Source organism: Eptatretus burgeri, chromosome 9, assembly GCF_056783735.1.
Source record: "Eptatretus burgeri isolate ZD-2024b chromosome 9, Ebu_testis_v1, whole genome shotgun sequence".
In the NCBI taxonomy this organism is placed as follows: domain Eukaryota; kingdom Metazoa; phylum Chordata; class Myxini; order Myxiniformes; family Myxinidae; genus Eptatretus; species Eptatretus burgeri.
Window position 1 is genome coordinate 75,635,209 of NC_140969.1, and position 12,981 is coordinate 75,648,189.

Here is a 12,981-nt window from a genome sequence, read left to right on the forward strand (position 1 = left end):
GAGAGAGAGAGAGAGAGAGAGAGAGAGAGAGAGAGAGAGAGAGAGAGAGGTGGGTGAGAGAGAGAGAGAGGTGGGTGAGAGAGAGAGAGAGAGGTGGGTGAGAGAGAGAGAGAGAGAGAGAGAGAGAGAGAGAGAGAGAGAGAGAGAGAGAGAGAGAGAGAGAGAGAGAGAGAGAGAGAGAGAGAGAGAGAGAGAGAGAGAGAGAGAGAGAGGTGGGTGAGAGAGAGAGATGTGGGTGAGAGAGAGAGAGAGAGAGAGAGAGAGAGAGAGAGAGAGAGAGAGAGAGAGAGAGAGAGAGAGAGAGAGAGAGAGAGAGAGAGAGAGAGAGAGAGAGAGAGAGAGAGAGAGAGAGAGAGAGAGAGAGAGAGAGAGAGAGAGAGAGAGAGAGGGTGAGAGAGAGAGAGAGAGAGAGAGAGAGAGAGAGAGAGAGAGAGAGAGAGAGAGAGAGAGAGAGAGAGAGAGAGAGAGAGGTGGGTGAGAGAGAGAGAGAGAGAGAGAGAGAGAGAGAGAGAGAGAGAGAGAGAGAGAGAGAGAGAGAGAGAGAGAGAGAGAGAGAGAGAGAGAGAGAGAGAGAGAGAGAGAGAGAGAGAGAGAGAGAGAGAGAGAGAGAGAGGTGGGTGAGAGAGAGAGAGAGGGTGAGAGAGAGAGAGAGAGAGAGAGAGAGAGAGAGAGAGAGAGAGAGAGAGAGAGAGAGAGAGAGAGAGAGAGAGAGAGAGAGAGAGAGAGAGAGAGAGAGAGAGAGAGAGAGAGAGAGAGAGAGAGAGAGGTGGGTGAGAGAGAGAGAGAGAGAGAGAGAGGTGTGTGGGGGGGAGAGAGAGAGGAGGGTGTGAGAGAGAGAGAGAGAGAGAGAGAGAGAGAGAGAGAGAGAGAGAGAGAGAGAGAGAGAGAGAGAGAGAGAGAGAGAGAGAGAGAGAGAGAGAGAGAGAGGTGGGTGAGAGAGAGAGAGAGAGAGAGAGAGAGAGAGAGAGAGAGAGAGAGAGGTGGGTGAGAGAGAGAGAGAGAGAGAGAGAGAGAGAGAGAGAGAGAGAGAGAGAGAGAGAGAGAGAGAGAGAGAGAGAGAGAGAGAGAGAGAGAGAGAGAGAGAGAGAGAGAGAGAGAGAGAGAGAGAGAGAGAGAGAGAGAGAGAGAGAGAGAGAGAGAGAGAGAGAGAGAGAGAGAGAGAGAGAGAGAGAGAGAGAGAGAGAGAGAGAGAGAGAGAGAGAGAGAGAGAGAGAGAGAGAGAGAGAGAGAGAGAGAGAGAGAGAGAGAGAGAGAGAGGGTGAAAGAGAGAGTGGTGGGTGAAAGAGAGAGGGGTGAGTGAAAGAGAGAGGGTGAGTGAAAGAGAGAGAGAGAGTGAGAGAGAGAGAGAGAGAGAGTGGTGGGTGAAAGATAGAGGGGTGGGTGAAAGAGAGAGGGGTGGGTGAAAGAGAGAGGGGTGGGTGAAAGAGAGAGGGAGGAGTGCAAAGGAGGAATGGGCGTGGGGGAGGGAAGGCAGTTTGAGGAGAGGGGAAGGAAGCATGAGGTTAGAGGAAAAGAAGGCAGATATGCGGTCAAACGTTAATTACGATTCATTTTGTCCGATCAAAATGATTCTGCATAGACTAAAACTGCATAGACTAAAATGGAAACAAAATAATGTCTGAAATACATGTTTTACCAGACACACAATAAACACCGCCTCCAGACATGGAGGGGGTGGGGGTACAAGCGGGGAGGGAAAGGGGTGGGGCCACGTGGGGGGGAGGGAAAGGGGTGGTGGTGTGAGGAGGAGGTGAGGGGTGGAGGAGTGAGGGGGAGGGAAAGGGGTGGTGGTGCGAGGAGGGAGGGAAAGGGGTGGCGATGTGAGGGAGGAGGGAAGGGGTGGTGGCACTAGGGGAGGAGGGAAATGGGTGGCAGCATGAGGGGGGAGGGAAAGGGGTGGCGGCAGTTGGGGGAGGAAAAGGAGTGGCGGCACGAGAGGGGGAAGAAAAGGGGTGGTGGCACGAGAGGGGGAGTAAAAGGGGTGGCCTCACAAGGTGGGGAGGGAAATGGGTGGCGGCACAAGGGGGAAGGAAAGGGGTGGCGGCATTAGGGGGAGGGAAAGGGGTGGTGGCAAGAGGGGGAGGGAAAGGGGTGGTGGCAAGAGGGGGAGGGAAAGGGGTGGCAGTGCGATGGGGAAAGGAAAGGGGTGGCGGCACGATAGGGGAGGCAAAGGTGTGGTGGCACAATGGTGGAGGGAAAGGCAAGGAAGCGTGAGCGGAGGGAATGGAAGGCAGCATGAGGGGAGGGGAAGGCAGCGTGAGGGGAGGGGAAGCCATCATGAGGGGAGGGGAAATGAGTGTGAGGGGAGGGGAGGGAAGGCAGTTTAAAGGGAATGAAGTTAGCGTAAGGGCAAGGGAAGGCAGTGTACCAGGTAGTGTGACCACTCCTCATTTTCATAAATACCAAGGTGAGCCAATGAAAAAAGCCAACATTTCACAAGGTTTTGGAAAAGCAATGATTATAGAAAACCTATACGTCAAGAAAGCCTATAGAAAACCAAGACGCCAAGGTGAACAAAGAATCGCTAAGATATTGTGAAAAAAGCCATGGTGTGGTCACACAGGTACCATGGCATTAACAGGGTCTTACTTCTGTTGGTTTTGAAACAAACAACCAAGCAGCTTGGTGAGCAGTCACTAAGTGGATTAAGCACTCAAGCAAGCACTCCAGCAGATGCTTGTCCGGAAATCCCCAAGCAATGTCCGAATTGGACAAATGAACACTTTTTTGAAAGTCAGAACTGCTGCGAGTTCAATTCTAGAGCTTATTTTTTTAATTTGGCTTAGTTTAAGAGATTCTAGAGCTTTAGGCATGTGCGGAAATTAAATAAAGCCATGAACGCTGGTGTCTCCAGGCATTCAAAAGCATGCAATGTATTCAATGAGTTCTTGGTATGATGATCAGGCATTTGATGATACAATTGAGGATAGTGAAAAAAGGAAAACTTTATTGTTAAGAAATCATTGTGGCCTGTTCCAAGCCAAGGCATTGTTGAGTAGGCCAAAAAAAACAATGGTGGCTTAAGACTGTTGCAAGCTGACAGAGGGATGACCATGATGGCACATCACCATCTTGGTAAGGCTTATTTTAGTTTTTCATAATGAGCACCCCTTAAATCATCTTCAAAAATGGTGCTTAAATTAATCCAAACACCCAATTTTCATTCATACCCCAACCTTGGATTTTCCTTTGTATGCATGCAAAATTTGAGGCCACTAGGTTTCATGGTTTTAGAGTTATGGAGGAGACGGACGGACTGACACACACTGACATTTATTATTATAGATGACCATGCTGGCTTGGCAAGCAATTAGTGATCAGTTATAACAAACATCATTGAGACTTCCAGAGTAGAAAACAATGTTCGAATTGGACAAATGAAGTTTTTTAGCAGTTGTAACTGCTACCAATTTCAATTAAGAAGTTAAAATTTTGAAATTTGACTCACGTGAAGAGATTCTCGAGGGTATTGCGGGTGTTGAAACTAAATAAAGCCACAAACAATCAGACGACCGGAGTGTCAAACAATGTCCGAATTGGACACATGAACCCTTTCTTGAGTTGTCAAATTGCTGCTGAAGTCAATGAAAAAGTTAAAATTTTGAAATTCGACTCACAATAAAGAGATTTTACAGCTTATCACATTTGCGAGAATGAAAGAAAGCCATGAACACTGGCATCTCCAGATGCTTATAAGCATTGCAATGTATCCAGGGATTTGTAGGTATGATGAAACATTTGATGAGAGTGGAGAGTGGAGAAGAAAAGAAAAGAGTGCTCTATTTTAAAGATACCATTGCAGCCTGTTCCATGTAAAGGCATTGTTGAGCAGGAGGAAAAAAAATGCCAATTTAAGACCCCCAGCAAGGGACAGTGAGGTGACCAAGGATGAGCCTTGATTAAGAATAATTAAATAAGGCCATTAATTATCTGCAAAAGCGATGTTTTAATTATTGCAAACACCCAAATTTTCATTCATGTATTACCTTAGAGATAAAATAAAGGACAAACATGGGATGCGGGTAAAAATGAGGAGCAGGGAAAGATGCAGGAGGTGGACAAGATGGATATAGGAGCAAACTCTCAGGAAATAAAAACTGGAAAAAATATTTGGGGAGGGAGTTGGGTGGTTTAATGGGAGTTGAGCAGATCATGGTTTTTTATGGGGTTGATGAACAGCAGCAGTCTTGAAGGCCTGGAGGGAGGAATGAGATTGAAGACAATGTGGAAGTTGGTTCCACAGGTGTAACAAAATAGATGTATAGATATATAGATATATAGAGATACATAGATGTAGTGTTGTTCGTCTTTCGGCTGCTCCCGTTGGGTGTCGCCACAGCGGATCATCCATTATGATCCGCATACTGATTTGGCATAGGTTTTACGCTGGATGCTCTTCCTGATGCAACCCTGGTCGCCTCTTACGACACAGGGATAAGGATTGGGTTTCACCATGATTCCGGGCTGCCCTACACCCTCTCATAGCGTGGCCCAGTGCAGAGCTCCCGTCCTCAAGCGATCCTCCAAACCAAGCCTCCGAGTAGCCAGATTACAGGCGCACGCCACTACGCCCGGTGTGTGTATATGTATGTGTATATATATATATATATATATATATATATATATATATATATATATATATATATATATATATATATATATACATTTACATATACATATATAAACAAAAAGGAACGAATGAATGGAGGTGAGCAGTGATTCTAGATTTTGGGAGTTTCACCGGAAGGGGTTTGCTGGTGGACCTCGTGCACAAAGTGATAGCTCTATTTCTACAGATTCCTTGGACCAACACAAAACCAACCCTCGTTACCTGGTGGTGCAATCTTTAAAATGCAGTGAATTGTGGGATACATTATGCAACTTTGAGTGTATATTTTTTGTTCTGAATAACAATTATTTTGACAGAAGAAATATATGGTTTGGTTAGGAGACATTACTTTGGTTTTACAGCCTTTTATCTCATCTATTAAAAATCTACACCACCATAACAGCAAAATAAGCTTGGAGATTAAAACGTGCATTGCAGCACTACGGACTGCTTGATAAATTACCATAAGCTAATGACTCACCAATGACTTGAGTTACGAAGAAACTCTTTATGTGCTAATCTAATAGATGTCAGTATCACTCAGAAGGAGTTGTTAGGTACATTCAAATATGCAACGTTGTTCATCATATTGTATTTCATACACGTTAGAAGTCATCCCTTATACGAAGTTAAACACTCAAAAATAGCTCTCCCCAGAGATCAGGAAAACAATGCTTTTGGGTTAGCTAAATTTCCATTCCTGAGCTGGAGTTTATTTTTGGGGTGTGGGTTATACATCTAAACTGGTATTTCCCTGAGAATTGTATCTGAAAAGTGCCTTGTGTATGAAACAGGAATAATTACATACTTACTGCATACAAGGGGTATAGTTTTATGACAAACACAGATATAGCTCAGATTTTTTTTACCTCCCTCTCACTGCCCACCCCCTCCCCCCCCTCATCCTTTCCACATATACATATGCTTAATACATGTCCACTTGCTCTTTTCTTCTCTTATGCCTGTTCCATTCCAAACTCTTTTCTTCTCTCCCACTTCCTCGCATCCCCACCCCCTTCTCATATCATCTCCTCTATACTAACCAACACTCATCTTCCCTTGCATCATGTAGAATAAATAGATGACAAAAAACACTTTCATCTTCAATTGTTTTCATAACAAGATCTGCTTACACAGTACATCATCAACAGTTTACAATGTTTGAGTGATGAAACATCAATGAATGTAGTATTTTATTCATTTTATCCCAGTTGGGTAGTTTCGTAAATTCCTGTTTAATCTCACCACATTTGTGTCGTTCACAAACGTCCACTCAAAGTCCACATCTTGTCGTTTTTCTGGTGGAGCATGGCAAGGGAGTGTTGTTGTACTACCAACTTCCCCTATTTTTTCAGAATATTCCTCCAGATCTTTTGCCCAAACATTGCTGCTTTCTCTCGCTGTGCAGATAATCAGACCATGGAATTACAATGGAATGCAAGCATGAATCAAAACAAATAAAGACAAAAGCCAATCACTTTCATGATTCTAAAGTCATGCACTCACCAGCGGTTGAGCAAAACAAACTACTTGAGGAAAAACAAACAAAACAAAACAAACAAACGAACAAAAAAAACATTCTGTGTTTCTGGTTTATGACTTCTTGCCTCGTGATACCATCAGCTGATGGTGTGACCGTGTTATTTGCAAATAATTTGTTAATTTACCAATCATGTCCTGAAATCCTTTGGTCTGAAAAGTCAACGTATGATATGAGCGCAGTTTAAATATTAATTCAAGTTAAGCTGTAAATTTCAAAAGGAACCAGAATTATCAAGATTGGAGCAGAAAATAAAATTATTACATGGAGTGAATTTTGTCTTTCATACTCACACAGACATGAAATCAGGAAAACAAACTGTCACTTGTGCCTAACTATTTTGTACTTCAACCAGTCAGGTACATACTTAGAATACATCCAAAACAGAAATACAAGAAGAGAAGCTCACCCAACAAGAGCAGGACCAATAATGTTCTCATGCTGGATCTTCTGCAGCACACATGAGGGACAGCAAAGAACATGAAGACTTGAAAATGTATTTGGAAACAAAATCATTTTGGAGATGCACTTCACAATAATATTACAAAACTAGAAGGGCACTTGGTATAACGCATACCTCTGCCACATAATGAATTATCCACGAGAACATGTTGGACTAAATACATTTTTGAAATATCATGACATACAGACCTATATCGTTTTTGGTCTGATCTCTCAATTGTGAAGAATCACTTTGAAAATTATCAGATCCGGATCTTCACCAAAATTGAATCAATTTTTCCTTGTCACACACCCAACAGCATGTCCACCAAGTTTCAGCCGAATCAGTCTGCAACTTTTTGAGATATTGTGCTATATATAGTTTTTGAGCCCTATCTCTCAATGGTGAATCATCACTTTTAAAAAATTCTAGGAGCAGGATTCGGATCTTCAGCAAAATCTAATCAGTTCATCCTTGTCACACACCAAACCTACCCACAACTTTTTGAGATATCCTGCACACAAACAGACAAACAAAGAGAGAAAGGGGTGAAAACATCAATCCCTATTATTGCTTGTTATTAAAGTTCCCACTATAGCAGAGGGGAAGGCTTATTGCTGTTGTCGGGCTTGTTTCAACAATCAATTGTTGCCTCAATTTTTCTTACACTTTCTTAGACCCCTAAGAGTGGTAAACCACAATCAAGAAATTTCTTTTTTTCTTCCTGCACGATCAACATTCCAAATTTCCAAACTGTATCAATTTCCAAGCTGTATCTCAGTACCTGATGGGACTTTCAAAATGAAATTTTGCATCAACATTGTGAATAGAAAGTACACGGGTTGACACAATTTTTGACCTTGACCTAATTTTCAAGATCATGACCTAATTATAATCCTTAAATATTTATTCACGATAACTTAACTTCAGTTTGTCCCGATCGGAACGAAATTGCCTTCTCTAGATAGCCTAGATTAAGACATTTATGCTTAATATACACCATAACCCACCGAGTTAAAGGTAAACGTCGAATGGTGGTCTGAAAAAAACACAAAGAATATATGTATACATATATTTATATATATATATATATATATATATATATATATATATATATATATATATATATATATATATATATATATATATATATATGTATCTTTTTTAAAATAATTTTGTCAGTCATCGCTCAATGTTGCCAATGCGGAATCTCAAAGACAGCAGAGACATCAAAGACGAGGCACACATGCACTCGTTAGTGCAAGGCAAACTGTCTTGTGAGCAGCTGCAACTGTTGGTACATGGTTCACTACCATGGCATGAACACACAAGACCATCTAACATCTCCGCTGATGTGGGTCCATCAAACAATGTGGGATGCAGCACACCTTCTCCTCTGTACCATCCATGACCATCTGGTTTGGGAATTTCTTGATTTGCCAGGTGGCCATTCATCCATACTTGGGTTTGGTGAACGGATCTCTTCACATGTTCGAGAAAAGCTGGTTCGGACAGAGGCAACTTATGCACTGGGACATCTTTGGTCGCTGTGAGTTTCTCCCGAAGATCATTCAAATTTGTGTGTGCATCCATATATTTCCCTTGAGAATCATACATGGCACTGACTAAATGTCTTGAAGCAGCCACTGCCTCCAGGAGATCGTCAGTGGCGAGGACTTCGAGGTGTGGACCATTATTCTGAAGATGCATTGTCTTCATAGCTTTCCATGGTTTCTTTTTTCCTAGCTGAAGAATGATGACACAGAGTCACATCCTATCAGGGCATGAAATGCAGGAAGCTGGGTACACATTTCTGGAAACAAGCTGTAACATATCTGATGGACCGGATAAGCTAGCATTCATCTGATGTTCTTTTCTCTATCCATATTCCGCAGTGTCCCACAACTGTGGAAAGTAGTGGACTGCTAAGACAAGCACATCAGTGTCTGCTGATTTGATTGTAATGGACCCACGCACATTGTTATGTCTGAACTCATCATCGGCATGCTTCACATGAAGAAATATCCAAGAATTTGCCTCTTCCTGCATTGATGCGAGTTGACTGTCATGATACATTCCTGTAGATGAAAGGCATGCTGTAAGCGAACCATCAGATAAGCCACCAGTCAAATAGATCTGCTTTTCTTGGTGATCTGAAAGTTCCTTTGCTGCTGGTGCATGTTGCCTGACGTGACTACAGATGAAGTGTGTCAAGGTGGATTTGTTTGATGATAGAGCCATTAATTTCGTCCATTGTGGTACTGGGCATCCAGCAATGACTTGGTAGCTTTGGGATCCACCAGCAACAGCAAGGCGTCTCATCCTTTCGTCTGTATTCACAGAATTGACATCATCATATTGGTCGAAGACGTCGATGAGGGTGTGGTGTGTTTTGATGCAATGAAGCAACTGCTTTAGGGAACACTGCACCAATTTACCAAACGTACCACCATTTCCACCCAGGATATGGAGTTCAGCCATAGCATCCCTGATGTACATGCTGCGATGTTGGTTATCACTGGCAGTGTTTTTGCACTCTTCATCGACTTGGCCCTCGAGAATATGCCCTAGTTCTGCTTTGGTGTTTTTCCATGGCGTTCCATCACATGAAAGATAGATGTCGGAACAGACGTAATGGGATAGCTCAGGACATGCTTCATGTTCAGGTCAGGGCGGACTTGAGTCAATAGCAAAGCACGGCAGAAAACCATTTCCGGGTTGTGGTGAATTGAAGGTCGTGACGCGCGATCACATGTCGCGCGGCTCGCACACGGGATAGATAAAGCCAAGATTCCGCGCGGTCGGGGGGATTGTCCCTGGGGCATTGTCATTTACGGCGGCGGTCCACTTGGTGCTCGTTGAATGGTGGGAATTGAGAGTATACCGGACTCCATGCTTATGCTGATTTATTTTGCGGTGATCTACTGCACATGTATACATTGCTACATATATACTCCTAGCTGCACCTGTATCCCCTGATGTGCCCGTAGAAGCGGCTTCAATCAAGTGGAATAAAGCCTACACTCTGAAGGTTTTTCTCTCGCTTTCATTTCAATTTATTCCACTTGATTCCCACGGCTCTCTCAACCAACGATGGACAAGATCTACAAACCGGAGAGGTTCGACGCAGACCCAAACGCGACTGACTCGGAAATGAAATGGTCGCATTGGTTCCGTTCCTTCTCACACTATCTGACCATTATTGAAGAGGGAGCCGACAAATTGGCCGCCCTTGTGAATCATGTCTCGCCCAGTGTATTCAGGCTCTTCTCGGAGTGTGACACCTATGATGCAGCGATCGACGTGCTGCAGGCGCTCTACGTGAAGCGCAAGAACGAGGTGTACATACGACATCTTCTCAACACACGCAAGCAAGCAGCCGGGGAGACAATCGATCAGTTCCTGCAAGCTCTGAGGCAGTTGGGAAAAGACTGCAGTTTCCGGGCCGTAACCACCGAGGAACACCGAGATGAAGCGACCAGAGAAGCATTCATCCAAGGGCTCAGGTCAGCCCCCATACGGCAACGCTTACTGGAGAAAGCGCAACCCACTCTTGAAAAGGTAGCCGACCAGGCTCGAGCCATGGATACGGCACAGCAGCAATCTGAGTCATATGGGACACCGATGCTGCTAATGAATGCCGCTCCGGTGGAAACTCAAGGAACCCCTCAGGGCACCCCTGACACTGAGGATGGAGAAAAACCCGAGGAATCGGATACCCAGACCTCGTCAAACTCCTCAGCAACTGCTTTGGTTGGTAAATGTTTCTTTTGTGGGTATAAAAGACACCTCCGCAACAAATTCCCCGCCAGAGATGCCACATGCATGAATTGTGACAAGAAAGGGCATTATGCCAGGGTATGCAAATCTACTCTAAGGAGAAATAAACCCACTTCTGCGGCCCTCTACTCACAAAAGAAACTAACTGCAGCCTCACCGGGGAATCTATCCAAGGTTATCATCAACAAGCGAATTAACGGGCATATGGCTGAGGCTCTGATTGATACCGGTAGCTCTGAAAGTTTCGTCAACAGCTCACTAGTGAAGGGCAGGAAATGGAAGATCCACCCGACAGACGATACGGTATGCATGGCCGCCACATCACTACAGTCCCGCGTACGAGGGTACTGCAATGTTGAATTGGACGTAAAAGGGTACACGCATCGGGATGTAAGGGTACTGGTGCTTCGTGATTTATGCGCAGACGTAATTCTGGGTCATAATGTCCTCAAGCAGCACACGAGCGTCGAAATACCCTTTGGAGGAAGCAAACCTCGTCTAATTCTAAATGCTCTGACCACCGCAGAGGTATCATCCCCCCTGCTGTTTGCTAACTTGTCGCCGGACTGTAAACCGATAGCGATCAAATCGCGACGATATACCACTGCCGATATGAACTTCATCACTTCTGAGACCAAGCGATTACTGGAAGAAGGTATTATAGAACCGAGCGATTCGCCATGGCGCGCGCAGGTGTTGGTGACCACCAACCAGAACCATAAGAAACGAATGGTTGTCGATTACTCTCAAACGGTCAATCGCTTCACCCAACTCGATGCCTACCCTTTGCCGCGCATAGACGAGATGGTCGAACGCGTGGCCAATTATAAAATATTCAGCACCATCGATTTGCGAAGCGTCTATCATCAAATTCCCATCCGAGAGGAAGACAAACCTTACACCGCGTTCCAGGCAGGTAGACGCCTCTACCAATTCAGGAGGATTCCGTTCGGTGTCACGAATGGAGTAGCTTGCTTCCAATGAGTTATGGACGACATCATCTCGGATGAAAACCTCAAAGACACTTTTCTTTACGTGGACAATGTCACGGTGTGCGGTAAGGATCGGGGGGAACATGATATGAATCTGGACAGATTCTTGAGCATTGCTAGAAAATATAATCTGACCCTCAACTACGAGAAATGCGTATTCTTGGCAAGGTCAATTGATCTTCTTGGCTACACAATAGCCGACGGCACAAGTAAGCCCGATCCTGAACGATTGCGCCCACTTCGTGAACTACCCACACCTCAGGACCTGCAGACAATGCGCCGGGTGATCGGGATGTTCGCTTACTACGCGAGATGGATCTCCCAATACTCCGAGAAAATACATCCCCTAGTGCAATGCAAAAACTTCCCACCAGATGCTGCTGTTGTAAAAGCTTTCCACAGCCTCAAAGACGATATCGGTAATTCCGTGGTATTATCGATCGACAGCTCGGTGCCGTTCGTGGTGGAAACTGACGCTTCCGATCACGCGATCGCCGCGACGCTCAATCAGTCCGGACGACCCGTCGCGTTCTTCTCGAGAACTCTCTCTGGAAGCGAGCAGAGACACTCAGTAATAGAGAAGGAAGCGTACGCTATTGTCGAAGCCCTACGTAAATGGAGACACTATTTACTGGGAAACCACTTCACACTCGCCATGGACCAGCGATCCGTTGCATTCATGTTTTATGGGAAAAATAATGGGAAAATTAAGAATGAAAAAATTATGAGATGGCGGATAGACCTAGCTTGCTATAGTTACGACATTGTTTACCGGCCCGGGAGGGAAAACCCTGCTGCAGATACCTTCTCTCGGGTCTACTGTTCGGCGACAATCAGTCGGGCTTTGGAAGACCTCCATGTGTCTCTGTGCCACCCGGGGGTAACCAGAATGGCACATTTCGTGCGCAGACAAAACCTTCCCTATTCTATTAAAGATATTAAACAAATGAATGCTTCATGCCCTGTTTGTGCTGAACTAAAACCCAGATTCTATGGCGCGGCATCTGGCAGGTTGATCAAGGCCACTTCTCCCTTCGAGAGACTAAATATCGACTTCAAAGGGCCCCTGCCGACCGAGACAGACAACAGATACATATTCACTATTGTTGATGAATACTCAAGGTTCCCTTTCGCATTTCCGTGCTCGGATATGACCTCGGGCACTGTCGTGAAATGTCTGTCTGACCTCTTCGCTATGTTTGGGAAACCTTCGTACATACATTCCGACAGAGGGCCGTGTTTCATGTCGGCCGGGCTAAAACAGTTCCTATTAGAGCACGGCATAGCAACTAGTCGAACGACGGGTTACAACCCACAGGGTAATGGGCAGGTGGAACGGTATAATGGAGTCATTTGGAAAGCTGTAACCCTGGCGCTGAAATCGAGAGGACTGGGCCCCGAGCGGTGGGAGGTTACCCTACTCGACGCTCTGAATTCCATACGCTCTTTGCTCTGTACGTCCACCAACGCTACTCCTCACGAACGAATGTTTACTCATCAGCGACGTTATGTTGACGGCCAAACGGTGCCCAACTGGCGAACCTATCCTGGAACAGTGTTCATGAATCGCCCGGTACGACAAAGCAAGTATGAACCCATGGTGGAGGAGGTCGAACTC

The 12,981-nt window shown here is 45.0% G+C and overlaps 1 protein-coding gene across 9 annotated transcripts in view; it reads right to left on the bottom strand.

Moving 5' to 3' along the window:
- LOC147020378 (hepatitis A virus cellular receptor 2 homolog) overlaps positions 1-12,981 on the bottom strand; it is a 55,679-nt gene that overhangs the window by 19,730 nt on the left and 22,968 nt on the right. For 8 of the 9 annotated variants that reach the window (XM_085895700.1, XM_085895699.1, XM_085895698.1 and 5 more), the window contains 2 exons: positions 6,559-6,599; positions 5,855-6,009 (listed from right to left, as the gene is read on the bottom strand). In XM_085895700.1, the coding sequence (XP_085751826.1) occupies positions 5,855-6,009; positions 6,559-6,599 (196 nt within the window). Of the gene's footprint in view, positions 1-5,854; positions 6,010-6,558; positions 6,600-6,800; positions 7,563-12,981 lie in introns of those variants that run through there. The other variant, XM_085895703.1, reaches the window with a different exon arrangement.